A 14890-nucleotide genomic window follows, 5' to 3' on the forward strand; every position below is an offset into this window, starting at 1 on the left:
CAGTTTTATTTCCTCAGAATCACATCAGTACAGATTTAGATCACAAAATGTAAAAATTTTAGATTTCATATATTCCATTCTTTTTAAATATTTATTTATTTATTTATCTATCTATCTATTTTGCATCTCAAACACAGCTTCCCCTCCCTCTTGTCCTCCCAGCCCCTGCCCCTCCACCTCCTCTCTCCCTCCCATCCACTCCTCCTCCTTTTTATTCAGAAAAGGGCAGGCCTTCCCTGGGTATCAACAAAGCATGGCATATCAAGTTGAGGTGGGATTGAGCTCCTTCTTTGTATTGAGGCTGGGCAAGGAAACTCAGAATTAGGAATAGGGTCCTAAAGGTCAGAGTTAGAGGCAGCCCTTGTTCCCACTGTTGGGAGTCTCACAAGAATAGCAAGCTACACAACTCTCACATATATGTAGAATACCTAGGTCAGTCCCATGCAGGCTCCCTGGTAGTCAGTTCAGTACTCTGTGGGCTCCTATGAGCCCAGTTTAGTTGATTCTGTGGGTTTTCCTGTGATCCTTGACCTCTCTGGCTCCTACAATCCTTCCTCCCTCTTTATAGCAGGATTCCTAAATTTGGCCTAATGTTTGACTGTGGGTCTCTGCATCTGTTTCCATTAGTTGTTGTATGGAGCCTCTCTGATGACAACGGACTAGGCACTGATCCCAGCACCTCCCTTAGGCAGAGTACACTGTAGGTGGAAGGTTATGTGGCTGGGTTGGTATCCCAATCCCTCCACTGTAAGTCTTGCCTGGTCACAGAAGAGGGCCAGTTCAGCCCATGTATTCCCTATTGCTAGGAGTCTTGGTTATGGTCATCCTTGTAAATCCCTGGGAGTTTGTCTTGCACCAGGTTCCTTCCTAGTCTTGAAATGCACCTCCTTTCCAGTTGGCTCCTTTAGGATTCTCCCCCTAAACCCTCAAACCTGATCCCTCATGTTCCCAACCCCACTCCACTCAGGAAATCCTATATGACAAGAACTTCAAGTCTCTGAAGAAAGAAATTGGAGAGCATATCAGAAGATGGAAAGATCTCCCATGCTCATGAATCAGTAGCATTAACACAGTAAAAATGGCAAACTTACCAAAAGCAATCTACAGATTCACTGCACTTCCCATTAAAATTCCAACACAATTTTTTACAGACCTTGAAAGAACAATACTCAACTTCACGTGGAAAACCAAACAAACAAACAAACAAAAAAACAGGATAACTAAAACAATCCTGTGCAATAAAAGAACTTCTGGAGGTATCACCATTCATGATTTCACGATCTACTACAAAGCTATAATAATAAAAACTGCATGATATTGGCATAAAAACAAACAGGTGGATTAATGGAATTAAATCAAAGACCAAGATGCAAATCCAAACACCTATGGAGATCTAATTTTCGACAAAGAAGCCATATTATACAATAGAAAAGAGAAAGCATCCTCAACAAATGGTGCTGGCATAATTGGATGTGGAAGAATACAAATAGATTCATATGTATCACCCTGCAGAAAATTCAAGTCCAAGTGGATCAAACACCTCAACACAAATCCAGATACAGTGAACTTGATAGAAGAGAAAGCGGTAAATAGCCTTGAACTCATTGGCTCAGGTAACAACTTCCTGAATAGAACACCAATAATACAGATGAATAATAAATGAGACCTCATGAAACTGAAAAGCTTCTGTAAGGCAAAGGACACCATCAATAGCACAAAATGGCAGCCTACAGAATGGGTAAAGATCTTCACCAACCACTAATTTAGGGCTAATCTCTAAAATATGTAAAGAACTCAAGAAACTAGACATCAATAAACCAAATAATCCAATTTACAAATGGAGTACAGATCTAAATAGAGAATTCTCACCAGAGGAATCTCAAATGGTTAAGAAACACTTAAAGAGATGTTCAACATCCTTAGCCATCAGAGAAATGCAAATCTAAGCCACTCTGAGATTCCATCTTACACCTGTCAGAATGGCTAAGATCAAAAACACAAATGACAGCTCATGCTGGAGAGGATGTGGAGCAAGGGAAACACTCTTCCATTGCTGGTGGGAGTACAAACTTGTACAGTCACTTTAGAAATCAGTATGGAGGTTTCTCAGAAAATTAGGAATTGATCTACCTCAAGACTCAGCTATACCACTCTTGAACATAAACCCAAATAATGCTTAATTACACCACAACGACACTTGCTCAACTATGTTCTTAATAGTTGAGCTTTATATATAATAGCCAGATACTGGAATCAACCTAGGTATCCCCTAACCGAAGATGAGATAAAGAAAGTGCGGTACAGCTGTTTAAAACAATGGCATAATGAAATTTGAAAGCAAATGGAGGGAATTAGAAAAAAAATCATTCTGAGTGAGGTAACCCAGATCCAGAAAGTAAAACATTAAGTATGTACTCACTTATAAGTGGGTATTATCTGTAAAGTAAAGGATAACCATGCTACAATCCACAGACCCAGAGAGGCTATGTAACAAGGAGGGCTCAAGGGGCATACTTGGATCTCCCTGGGAAATAGAAGGGGAAATAGAAGACATATATTCTAGTCATATTTAGATATTTATATATGTTTTCATTTGGGTATATTGGTGTTTTCTTGCTGAAACATTAAATCATCTTCCTATTCTGTCACAATAACTATGCACATCTATCACAATTTGAGTTGTTAAATGGTATCTAGTAATTCATTCAATAAGTCTTAATTAGTCATGTCCTTTGGATATCTGTCTATAAAAGTATTGTTGAACATCTCAACCTTTCCAGATGCCATGACACTGTGGTTTCTCTCACCAGAATCCAACCATCATAACAACAAATGTAGTCTAGGATATATATATATATATATATGTATATATTTATATATGTATGTATATATAGATATATATAACCACAAAACATAGAACTAAGATTTTTTGTGGTTTAGATGATTTTTCAGTCATTTTAGGAGAGATGTATAATCATTAGATTGTACCACATGACACTTTTTCTCCATGTGTGTGGGTTTCATTGTCTTCTTACTTCATTTAAGGGAAGAATATCCTCATGTTTAATACATTTTTTCTTGTTTCATATTATGATTTAAAAAATATGGAGATTTGGAAAAATAAAAAACCAAAACAAATCCCACAAATGACTAAAATGTGATGAAAAAGAAGATCTGGTATGGAGTGGAATCCTCAGTAAATAGAATTTTCTTAGTTTCTTTTCTATTGCTGGGATAAAACACAATGACCAAAGCAACTTGGAAAAGAAAATGTTTTATTTGGTTTATGGTTTCAGAGTTTAGAGTCTGTGATGGCTGAGCAAAGCTGAGAGCTCATTCCTTGATCCACACCCATGAGGCAGGAGAGAGCACTAGGAATTATACCTCACAGCTCAGCCCCCAGTGAGAGACCTCCTCCAACAGGACCACACCCCCAATCCTTCCAAAACAGTTCCTCCAAGCAGGGACAAAGCTCAAATATATGATCCTATGGGGCTCATCCTCATTCAAACCAACACAAATATCCTTGTTTCCCACATTGGATTCTGATTTTTTTTTTTAATGAGAAATAATTATCATCACGGTAGGTAGAGACCCAGTTAGTAAAATGCTGCTTGGAGAGAAAATTAAATGAGCATAGTAATTGAACCAGTTATTCCATAGTACTGGGTGGGAAGCCTGTCCAGTGATTTAGACTGATAGTAATGTAATACACTGGCAGCATAGTACAGGGATAAATTCATGGCAACAGATTCTATAAGAGGACTTGAGCCAATCCTGGTTTCACCTGAATATGGCACAGAGAAAATGACTATGACCTACCTACAAGTGGAGCCAAAGTAGAGCAGAATGAACAGTGACAACAGAGTCAATGTGTCAACAAGGCCTGTGTCTGTAATTATTCCCAGTTATTTTCTGACCCACTCCTTTCTGTCATAAACTTTTGAGAGCTAACAATGAGTGGCATATTGCCAGGCATGTTATTTAAAGAAACTTTATTCCTAAGGACTTAACAGGAGTGTGTGTGTGTGTGTGTGTGTGTGTGTGTGTAGATCCTACTTTTACTTATTTTTTAATATACTTGAGTGGGTAAAAGTGTGGAGATCAAAGATATGACTAAATAGGTAAAGTATTTGTTATCAAACATCAAGAATTTTGATGTCGACTGCATTTAAACCGAAGCTCTGGTTACTGAATTATAAACCAAACTGGTTTGGTATTTTGAAGATCTTATCATTAAAGCACTTTTAGGCATATGTAAACTTTATTGTCAACAAAGGAAAATTAAATAAGTTGGCATATGTGAAAAATATCATCTCAGTGTCTGAAGAACAGTTAGTGCTCTAGAAATATAACTTAAGGATCTATAAAATGTGAATAGGAAATGCTAGTAGGCAAAAAAGCAGAAGTGCATTCCAAGCACAACAGAAGCTTAAGTGAGGCCAGACGACACAGAGAGGAGAAAAAGAAGGGTCAAAGTTCCATAATTCATTCCTAAACACCTAAGCTAAACTGTGAAACACTCTTCTCAAGGACCTCTTCACTTCCTTGTTCCTCAGTGAATAGATTAAAGAGTTCAGCATAGGTGAGACAATATTATTTAATATTTGCACCACAGCACCAAGCAGGGGGTTTGGTGTGCGCTGCAGGTAGATGATGATTACAGGCCCGTAGGCACAGAGGATGGCAGTGAGGTGGGCACTGCAGGTGGAGAATGCTTTCTGCCTGCCTTCTGCTGAACGGATTCTCAGAATGGCAATCCCAATGTGTGCATAAGATACACAAACACTGAAGAGAAGCAGCAGAGCCAGAAAGCCAACGTTAATGGAACCCACCTTCTGAGCCAGTCTACTATCAGTACAGGCTAGAGGTAAAACCGCAGGAATGTCACAGAAGAAATGGTGGACATGCTTGGGCCCACAATAAGTTAACTGAAAGGTAAAGGATGTCAGGATGCTAGACTGAAGACAACCTATCAACCAGGATACTGAGACCAAACTCAGGCACACTCCAGGTTTCATGATGAGCATGTATCTCAGCGGGTGACAAATGGCAACGTAGCGATCATAGGCCATCACAGAATAGAGGCATCCTTCAGTAGAACCCAGAAAGTGATAGAAGAAGAGCTGGGCAGCACAGCCTTTGTAAGAAATGGCTGGGCTCTGACCAGAGAGATAAAGCAGCATCTTGGGACAGGTTACTGATGGGAACAGCATGTCAAAAATGGATAGAAGTCCTAAGAAGAAATACATAGGGGTGTGAAGGGTAGATGAAGAAACTATTGCTGTAAAGATGAGCAAGTTTCCAAGCAGGGTGAAGAAGTAGATGAATAAGAACACAACAAAGAGTAGACTCTCCAGTCCTTGTGTCTGGGGTATTCCCAGTAGGATGAATTCATCCAGTAATGTGTAATTTCCCATGGTCCAAGAATCTGTTTTGAATTTTCCCAAACATGAAAACAGGAATGAAGAGCTTGATATTAGTTATGTATTTACTGTCATAAATTTTAGTTAATTTTTCCTTAGAAATAACAATGGGTATTATTTCAAGATCATTTATGTGCTATAAAAACATAATACCAATACAGACTTCATATCTAGAGATATATTTTCTCTCAAGCATGGAACAAAGTAAAACCTTAACATGCTGAAGTAATGGATGAGGTAAAAAGACAGAAATGCAAATAGCAAAGAGTGACATGGTTTAGCTAATTCCCCCAATCCAATTGTTAAAATTATTACAGAATGAATATCCAACCTGGAAGATTATTCTTCTCCTTTCCTTTTAGAGAATTTGTAATTACTCAATGACATTAACCAGCAGGCTAAAATGTTCATCAAATTTGAACTTGGGAGCTCACACCTCTAATTTGAAGTATGAGTCATCAAAGAGTGCAATTTGAGTAGTATTTACACTATTCTAATTTCACACACATACATACATATTTTTGTGTATAAATTTTGTGTATAAATGTTTATAAAGTTCTAGTGAGACTGAGTCCAGGGTCTAAAATGTTCATGGTCCCTAAAATAAGGACTGAATGTATAAATGCATTGTATTTATCTTGTTTGGGAAATTTACTCACATGACAGTGTTCATTTGCATAAAAATGAGCTTATAGCAAAACTTTTCACTATTTTCTTATATTGTTAAATTCCCTAGAATTTAGCAGCTATGCTGCATTTTGTAGGTTTTAGATTCTAACAGAGTTGCATACTATGTAAAGGAATGAATTTAAAATATTGTACAATGCCAATAATCATTATATATTGAATTTTGACTGATTAGAGTATTAATACAAAATCAAAACTGGACTTCTTGGATACTTTATGTTTGCAAATGTTTTATTTACCAAAGAAATTAAGGTAAACATGTTTAACATGAGCCAATGTTCTCAATAGATATTAGTACATAATTTGATATTGCTAAATAAAGGAAGAGTGTTGAGAGCAGATGTGTAGAATGTATTCTTTGGTTCCATACATCCTCATGTCACAGTCACCACGTCATGATTTGGTTTGTTTCATTTGAACAGAAATAGCCAACTGAACCCAAAAAGTACCTTTGCGTAAGTGTAGTAAGGAGTCTGTTGAAATGCTTTCATTTCAAGGTTCTTGGGACTCAGCCATGAGCAGACAGTATTTCACATTGCACTTTTACTTTACCCATCTTCTTGAGATATAAATTATACAGAAATTATTCAGTGATCATTGCTACGATGTCTAACTTTTGTATTCATTTTTTCCAATCTTTCCTTACAATTAATAATTTCTATGTGAAACCTTTGTCTTCTAAAACCTTAGAAGTTATGTCAATACCCTCAACATCCATACATGATGTTCTAGTGAGACTGAGTCCAGGGTCTAAAAAGTTCATGGTCCCTAAAATAAGGACTGAATTTTTAAATCTTAATCTGATCTAGCACAATGTTTACTGAAGAACTAGAACTTAAGTCTTTGTTCAGTGGATGCATCCCTGAATGATAAGTTAGAAATTGCTTCACGGACATAATTAGGCTATGTGTATCAAGAAGAGACCATGTTTATCATGGTTATTACTGCATCTCTATAACATATTTGGGGTGTTACCTGTTTGTTTTGGTTCCAAGTTTTCGAAGGCTCAGCAATGATTACTTTCAGCCTGGAACCATGTCCAGGACTTTGAAGCCATGAGCTCCAGAGCCACAGCATTTATCTTTTGTCTCCAGATTCCATGCCTACTGGAGAACGTCCAAATACTCTCCACTTTGTAGAGCATCTGATTCTTGAGCAAAGAGAGAGGCAGGCAGAATGCCAAATAGCTTCACAATTGCTGGCAAGCAATTATTGTTCATTGGTAAAGAAAAAAATTAAAATATTAAGTTGAATGAAGAGTGAAGGAAAGAAAATATAATTTCCTGAAAAGAGCCACATAAGAACATCACTATTACTAAAAATTCACATAGCAACATGAAAAAGTGTGAATAGGAATTAGTGTAAAAATATGTGAAATAGAATAAAATCTCTTCATACAGCCCAAGAGTGGGTAAGATACATTTAGATTGTTCATCTTACTCCTTGTGATAATCATATATTTTGATTATTAAAATATTAATGTAAGTTATTTTTATTAGTGTATGAAGTTTACAATGAATGTTTATTGCATTGAAGTAATTGAATCTTGGATACTTTGGGGTTCATGTTTTTTTTTTAAAAGCTAATAATATCCCTGTTTATTCCTAAAAAAATTTACTATTTCTTATGGAACATCATTTGGGCTTGAATTCAGTTTTTGTATATGCAGTATTGTAGAGAAGAGATCATGGTTACTGGTTACAGAGGTTCGGCAACAGCCGTCTCCATATAAAAACATCATTAGAGTTTTCAGGACAACTTAATTTACTCTCAGTAAAGAGGGAGAGCAAACAGAAAAGCTGCTGTGTAGGTGAATGAATGCATTTCAGGGAAAATAATATTAGCAAAAAGGTATAGAAGAGATTGGAATGAAATGAATGATATGAACCGTGGAAATATAGGAGACAATGAGGAAGAGAGTCATTAAAGTCCAAATAAAATGGAAAAATATTATTGAAAACTTTTAGTGTTACTCGCTATAGGTTTGCTTAAAGTGTAATGACTATTCAATTTTGCATATTATTGGTAATCTCAGATAATATCCATCTCCCAATTTTCTTGTTAAAAATAAATGTATGATTTACCTTGTGTATGGCAGAATTCTGTTGCTGCCAGAAGGAAAAGGGGAAGTAATTAGAAGAAATGTGACTTGTAAGGAGAGCAGATTTACCAGTTCTAGTCATTTGTAGAGTAGGAGGGTCAAGAAATGTTATTTACATTTTCACTCAAGGCAAGGGGTGGGGAGGAAGCACACCGGTTTAATATTGGCATGAATACCATGCAGTATGAGTGTCTGTTTAGAAACTACCCTTTGTTCTCTATAGAGATAGCTGAATTTTGTTGAGAAATATAGCAAGTGGTAAGAAGATTGGGGATGCAGGCTTAAGTGCCTATAGTATCATATCCCATACAGCTTACATGTGAGTACCCTCTCAAAACATTCCAACACACTGCGATATAAATGACACTAATGGCTGATATCAGTGATGTACAAGAGAAATCATAAGCCACATTACAGCTGATTCTAAAGCAGCATACACAAGATTCATACAAAGATTATAATTCAAATCAAACAAAACCCATAAGAAAATACCATATGAAAATAGCACTGTTTGCAAACTGAAATGTTGTTTGCACCATTTTGTAACATTTTCACATACAAATTCAAGTGACATTTTTAAAAAAATCATAAAACCCTAAGCTTCTCACTAATTCTACACCCACCAAGGGCAAGCTCATAGAAATCACAAACACATGTAAAAAGAATGATAATTCAAATAGCAACATAGGATATCTCAGTTTTAAAGTGGATATGGTTTCCTAAAAGATACAACTCAAAATTAAAGCATTTTCTAAGAAAGATAAGCATGGTCTACTCGAAGTAACTTAAACAAAATTGTAAAAATCTAATTTTAAAATTCTCACATGTGTGTGTGTGTGTGAATGAGTGTGTGGGGGATATATTTGTATGTATGCAGATGGATAACTTGTGTGTCTACATATGGAGGCCAAATATCAACTTCAGTTATCTTGACTACATCTCCCTACCTTGATCTTTTGAGAAAGGGTCTTTCACTTACCAGAGCTTGGTGTTTTCATTAGCTGGCCATCAAGCCTTCAGAATCCACCTGTCACCATGCTCCACCTACTGATGCTGGGGTTGCGAGTATCTACCATCATCCCCAGTTTTTATATGGATGCTGATGATCTGAACTGGTTCATTTCTGATTTTTATATATCCACGATTTATAACTTTTAAACTCAGGTTCTGACCTTAAGCAAGGATAAAATTGTATATCAGAAACATCAAGCAAAAGTCCATAGTTAAATTTGCCATTTCAAGTAGATTTTTAAGAGTAAAATGGAGTGTTATGACTGTTAAAAAGCAGCACCATGAGAGTAGAAAGGAAAATTAATGTCAGACCGTTGAGCTACCATTACTCATTCCTCATTTGCTCCCCATTTGTATCGCACAATACTGGTTTTTGTTCTATGCCGTTATCCTGTGATTTGGGACTGCATGAGTGCTGTTGTGAACATATAGGGTGCTGTTGTAAATCCATACCTGATTCACAGTGGACATCTATTAAATGTGCTTTATTAACGTGGAACAAAATTCACTTTACAGAGTTGCTGTAAATATTTAATGTGATGATATTCTTGAAATGTTTTTATGCACAGGATAATACTGCATAGTGAGTCCACAGTTTCATGGACACTGTGGGAGTCTCTTACTAAAGCATTTGGAAAGTGCTGAAATAAAAGTGAATATGTTAAGCCTGAATGAGGTAGCCTGGGGAGAAACAATAATGCCTGGAAATATATGACTAGAGGGCAAACCTTTGAAAATACTGTCTTTTAGATAATAAGAAAAAAGACAGACACTTATGAATGAATGCATTCATCTTTCAGAGAATTAGGAAGTCAAGCCTAAGCATTTGTCTTACGTATCTTTGGTAAAGATCATTATTTTCTCCCATTGAAGAAAAAATATTTAACTAAATTCTATAACTGCAACCTTTTGTGGTACTATGGAACACAAGAGGTGGTTAGTTAACAAGGAACAATGGCCCAGTATTTCCTCCATGTTGTGAGACACTGAGTGAGCAAGAACACTGGCCAGTACATGGATGGAAGAGGAATCCTCGAGTCAGGACTTTCCTATAAATCCTTGCATCCTAGGACTTCAAAACTGTGAACAAGAGAACATCAGAAGGAAGGGAGGCAGGTTTGAGCACTTACTTGGTGACAGATCATAACAGCTCAATGAGGGTAGTAATTTTGACTTTCTTACAAAGGTGATGGGGCTCTCCACTCACCAAATGTTCCCTTCCCATGATGCCAGCATTGGGCTTGAGTTGTTTTTTCTGTACGTTCTTTTTTTTTTTTTAACCTAAAAAAAATCACAAGTGGCCTCTTTTTTTCTTTCAAGATCGTGCACAGAAGAGTGTACTACACCCTAGGGGAGAGGATGGTGTGTTGTTAGTGGAAGTAAAAGGACCTTCTGTGTTCGTGGGATTTTAAATGATACCGTGGTCCCTCTAGAACCATATTCATGTTATCAGACTCACTGGTAAAAATCTTCTGAGCTCAGGGATTGATTAAGCAATTATTACAGAACAGTGCAGTATGGAAAATAATCCTAAGGTAATTGACAGAGTGAGTGAATCCCTCCTGACCACCCCACTTTCTCTTGTGTGTAAATGTCTCATTAGACCCTGGGAACCTCTGCAAGTTCTGTGCCAAATCTATTGTTTTTCAAATTTACATCATTCCCTTATCTCTTGTGGCCTCTCACTTCCTGTTGATTTTAACTTCTAATCAAATGTTAAAATGGACAGCTGTAGACTTGCCTCCATTTGAGTTTCCTTTCAGTATAATGCTCAGCCCTGAAAGCATATATCCAAGTGGCTTTATACAGATTAAGTGGGTTGTATTTATGTATTTAAGGATATATATGAATATACATACACATATGTGCATGTAATAACAATGAGAAAGAGGCCATGAATTTGAAAGAGAACAAAGAGAGATATATGGGAGAATTTGGGAAAGGGGAAATGATATCATTATAGTCTCAAAAAAAAGAAGAAAGTTAAAAAGTGGCTGAACATCAATATTAGAGGATACTTAAACATACTAACTCACAATGAGGAACATTTATACGAAAATAATTAATCTGAAATAACTTCCACTTGTCATCCATCATTCTACATAAGTCATGCACCACACAGATGGCTCAATCAAAGAGCACCAAGTACAACGTGTCTACAATGTAGTCACAGAGGACCACCATGAAATTACAAGTATTTTCTATTGCCTAGTGATGCCCTAGCTTGCAGTAATATTGATGTAAACAAGCCCACTGTACCACTTGTCCTGTATCAGTATATCAATAATGCTGTTGGCTTATATGTGGTGGTATTGTTTTCCCCAAAATATTGTGTACCTTAATAAACTTATCTGGGGGTCAGAGAACAGAAAAGCCACTAGGTAGGCGGTGATAGCACACACCTTTAATCCTGGCATTCCAGACACAGAAATCCCTCTGGATCTCTGTGAGTTCAAGGCCACATTGGAAATAGCCAAGCATGGTGACACACCTTTAATCCCAGAAAGCCAGCCTTTAATCCCAGGGAGTGGTGGTAGACAGCAGAAAGATATATAAGGCGTGAGGACCAGAAACTAGAGGCATTTGGCTGGTTAGGCATTTGGCTGGTTAGGCATTTGGCTGGTTAAGCATTTGGCCTGGTTAAGCTTTCAGGCTATGGAGCAACATAGTTCAGCTGAGATTCATTCCGGATGAGGACTCAGAGGCCTCCAGTCTGAGGAGACAAGACCAGCTGAGGATCTGGCGAGGTGAGATAGCTGTGGTTTGTTCTGTCTCTCTGATCTACCAGCATGGACCCCAATAACTGGCCTCGGGTTTGCTTTTGTTAATAAGAACTTTTAAGATTCATGCTACATCTGGCGCCCAACGTTCGTGTTACGAATTCATGAAAAAGCTGTTTGCCTGTGGCCTTGTGAGCCCCAGCTCAGGCCCAAGCTACACTCAGCCGGTTGTGGTGGCACACACCAGTAGGATTTGCTGAAGGAGACAGAGGCAGGAGGATCCCGAGTTTGAGGCCGGCCTAAGAGGCTTGGGAGAAATTTTGGCCTGGACTGAGCCACAAACAGTGGTGGGACCATGGAAGCAGTGGCTACTGCTCCACGTTGCCAGCTCCTTCTCATGGTGTTGGTGACTGTGGTGATGCTGCTACCAGGGACGAAGGGTTTACTGCTGCTGGTTCAGAGAAGAATTGCCAGGACCATCGTGTTACAAGAAAGCATCGGCAAAGGTCAGTTTGGAAAAGTTTGGGAAGAAAAATGGTGGGGAGAAATTGCTGTGAAGATTTCCTGTACTAGGGAAGAATGTTCATGGTTCCAAGAGAGAGACATTTATCAGACTGTGATTTCTCCAAACCACAGAGGAGGCAAAAAAAAAAAAAAAAAAAAGTCTGCATGGAACCATGACCACACCTAACAGCAACTTTGAAATCTTCAAAAGGACTATGGTAAAGCCATTAAGCTGAAAGATCTGCTTTGGACTACAAACTGCTTAGGACAATTTTGAGATGGCTAGCTGAGATGATACAGCCTGACAGACTACTCAAACAAAGACTTGAAACAAGCCCCGAACTCTTCTATTATGCAGAGACTGGACAAACGATACAGGACTTGATGATTAACCCCAAAATTTTCTTTTCAGGATTCCCTAAAGATATCTTCACCCCTAGAAAGCAAAAAGAAAAAGAGAATATAGATATGAGATAGATCATTGAATCTACTCTGAGAGAAAAGATAAAGAAATAATAGGATAAATAGGTAGATCATTGAATCTACACTGAAGAAAAGGGGGAAGATATAAAAATGACAAAAGGTAGACTATTGAATCTATTATGAAAAGAAAAAAGAGTGAATATGGATATAAGATAAAAAGGGAGATTATGGAATCTGCTTTTAAAAAGGAACTACTTGTTTTAAATAAGATAAGTAATGAAAATTTTTTGGTCTGAGTTTATCAGATTTTACTGGACTGGACATTGTTAATATATATAATGGAGTTTTTATCTGAATCTGTCAAATGTTAATGGACTAGACAAAATTAATGTAATTTTTGTCTGTATATATTGTATATACTTATTAGATAGTTTTTCTTGTATTAGTTATAAGCTTTCTTTAATTTTAGACAAAAAGAGAGGAGATGTGGTGGTATTGTTTTCCCCAAAATATTGTGTACCTTAATAAACTTATCTGGGGGTCAGAGAACAGAAAAGCCACTAGGTAGGCGGTGATAGCACACACCTTTAATCCTGGCATTCCAGACACAGAAATCCCTCTGGATCTCTGTGAGTTCAAGGCCACATTGGAAATAGCCAAGCATGGTGACACACCTTTAATCCCAGAAAGCCAGCCTTTAATCCCAGGGAGTGGTGGTAGACAGCAGAAAGATATATAAGGCGTGAGGACCAGAAACTAGAGGCATTTGGCTGGTTAGGCATTTGGCTGGTTAGGCATTTGGCTGGTTAAGCATTTGGCCTGGTTAAGCTTTCAGGCTATGGAGCAACATAGTTCAGCTGAGATTCATTCCGGATGAGGACTCAGAGGCCTCCAGTCTGAGGAGACAAGACCAGCTGAGGATCTGGCGAGGTGAGATAGCTGTGGTTTGTTCTGTCTCTCTGATCTACCAGCATGGACCCCAATAACTGGCCTCGGGTTTGCTTTTGTTAATAAGAACTTTTAAGATTCATGCTACACTTATAGATTTACCATACTAAACTCTCTGTCAGTGTTTTAGGATATCATCCTTTTATTTTTTTTAAAAAGAAACTCACTATAAAACCATATCCCACGTCATGCCAGGAGTAGCTTCATTCATCCTGTGTTATGAATCTCCTGAGATTACATCCATGTGCAAAGGACTTTACTAAGCTGTAACATAAAATAAAAATTACAGAAAAAAATATGTATATTTAAAATATTATATTGAGACAACGTTTACCCAGACAAATATTGTGTGTTGTATCTGATATGCAGAACACAGCTTCTAAATGTTAAATGTCTATATTTTGGAGAAAGTGTGGAAGGATCCCATAAGATAGGAAAGAAAATGCTTAGAAGAAAAGGGTCAGGAGTGCAACAAACACATGACATATGAGAGAGAAAGAGGGAATTACTCATGAGTCAAAGGGCTCAACTTGGAAGGTTGGAGCAGAGAGACAGGCGAAGGAACTGGAGCTGAGTGAGTTCTGCATCTAAAATGAACATATACAGAAGTTGTTCTTGCTGTTATTTCTTCAATACTGTACTTCCACACAAATTGCATTGTATTACATATAAATAATAATAATAAAGACTTAGTTGGATAAAAAATTCTTGTAGTGCAACTCAGATGAATGAGATTGTCTAGTATGTGTCAAGAGTTTCAGAAGAAACAGTAGGAAGTAGAAAGAGAACTCAAAGGGCCGCTCACAGTATAGTGGTGACTAAACATGGATATGTGAGCATTCGTGTCTCAATACTTTCTGCTGTTTTATCTTTTCCTGATTCACAGAGAAGGGGTGCCTTAGTCCAAACATATGCATTTGCTTTTCTCATATCATTGTAGATCCTCATAGTTCATGTTTCCTTGCTTTCTACGTGAATACCATGTGAAATTGGACTAAGATAAGAACATAACAAATTAAAAGAATTGTTAGGATTCCCATGGGCTTAAGGGTAATAATGATTTTACACTC

The 14890-nt window shown here is 37.5% G+C and overlaps 2 protein-coding genes across 2 annotated transcripts in view; one reads left to right on the forward strand and one right to left on the reverse strand.

Annotated features, from left to right (window-relative positions):
- Positions 1 to 4502: 4502 nt before the first annotated feature.
- Positions 4503 to 5441, reverse strand: LOC121831082 (olfactory receptor 10N1-like). Its single transcript, XM_042282103.2, has one exon. The coding sequence runs from the start codon at positions 5418 to 5420 to the stop codon at positions 4503 to 4505; it is 918 nt and encodes a 305-aa protein (XP_042138037.1). The 5' UTR covers positions 5421 to 5441.
- A 4547-nt stretch (positions 5442 to 9988) lies between these two features.
- Positions 9989 to 14890, forward strand: part of LOC102918524 (olfactory receptor 8G50) — a 118934-nt gene continuing 114032 nt past the window's right edge. The window contains exon 1 of the mRNA XM_076576054.1: positions 9989 to 13802. The gene's annotated coding sequence lies outside the window, so the exon portion shown is untranslated. The remainder of the gene's footprint in view (positions 13803 to 14890) is intronic.

The sequence above is a fragment of the Peromyscus maniculatus genome, chromosome 7, assembly GCF_049852395.1.
Source record: "Peromyscus maniculatus bairdii isolate BWxNUB_F1_BW_parent chromosome 7, HU_Pman_BW_mat_3.1, whole genome shotgun sequence".
NCBI lineage: Eukaryota > Metazoa > Chordata > Mammalia > Rodentia > Cricetidae > Peromyscus > Peromyscus maniculatus.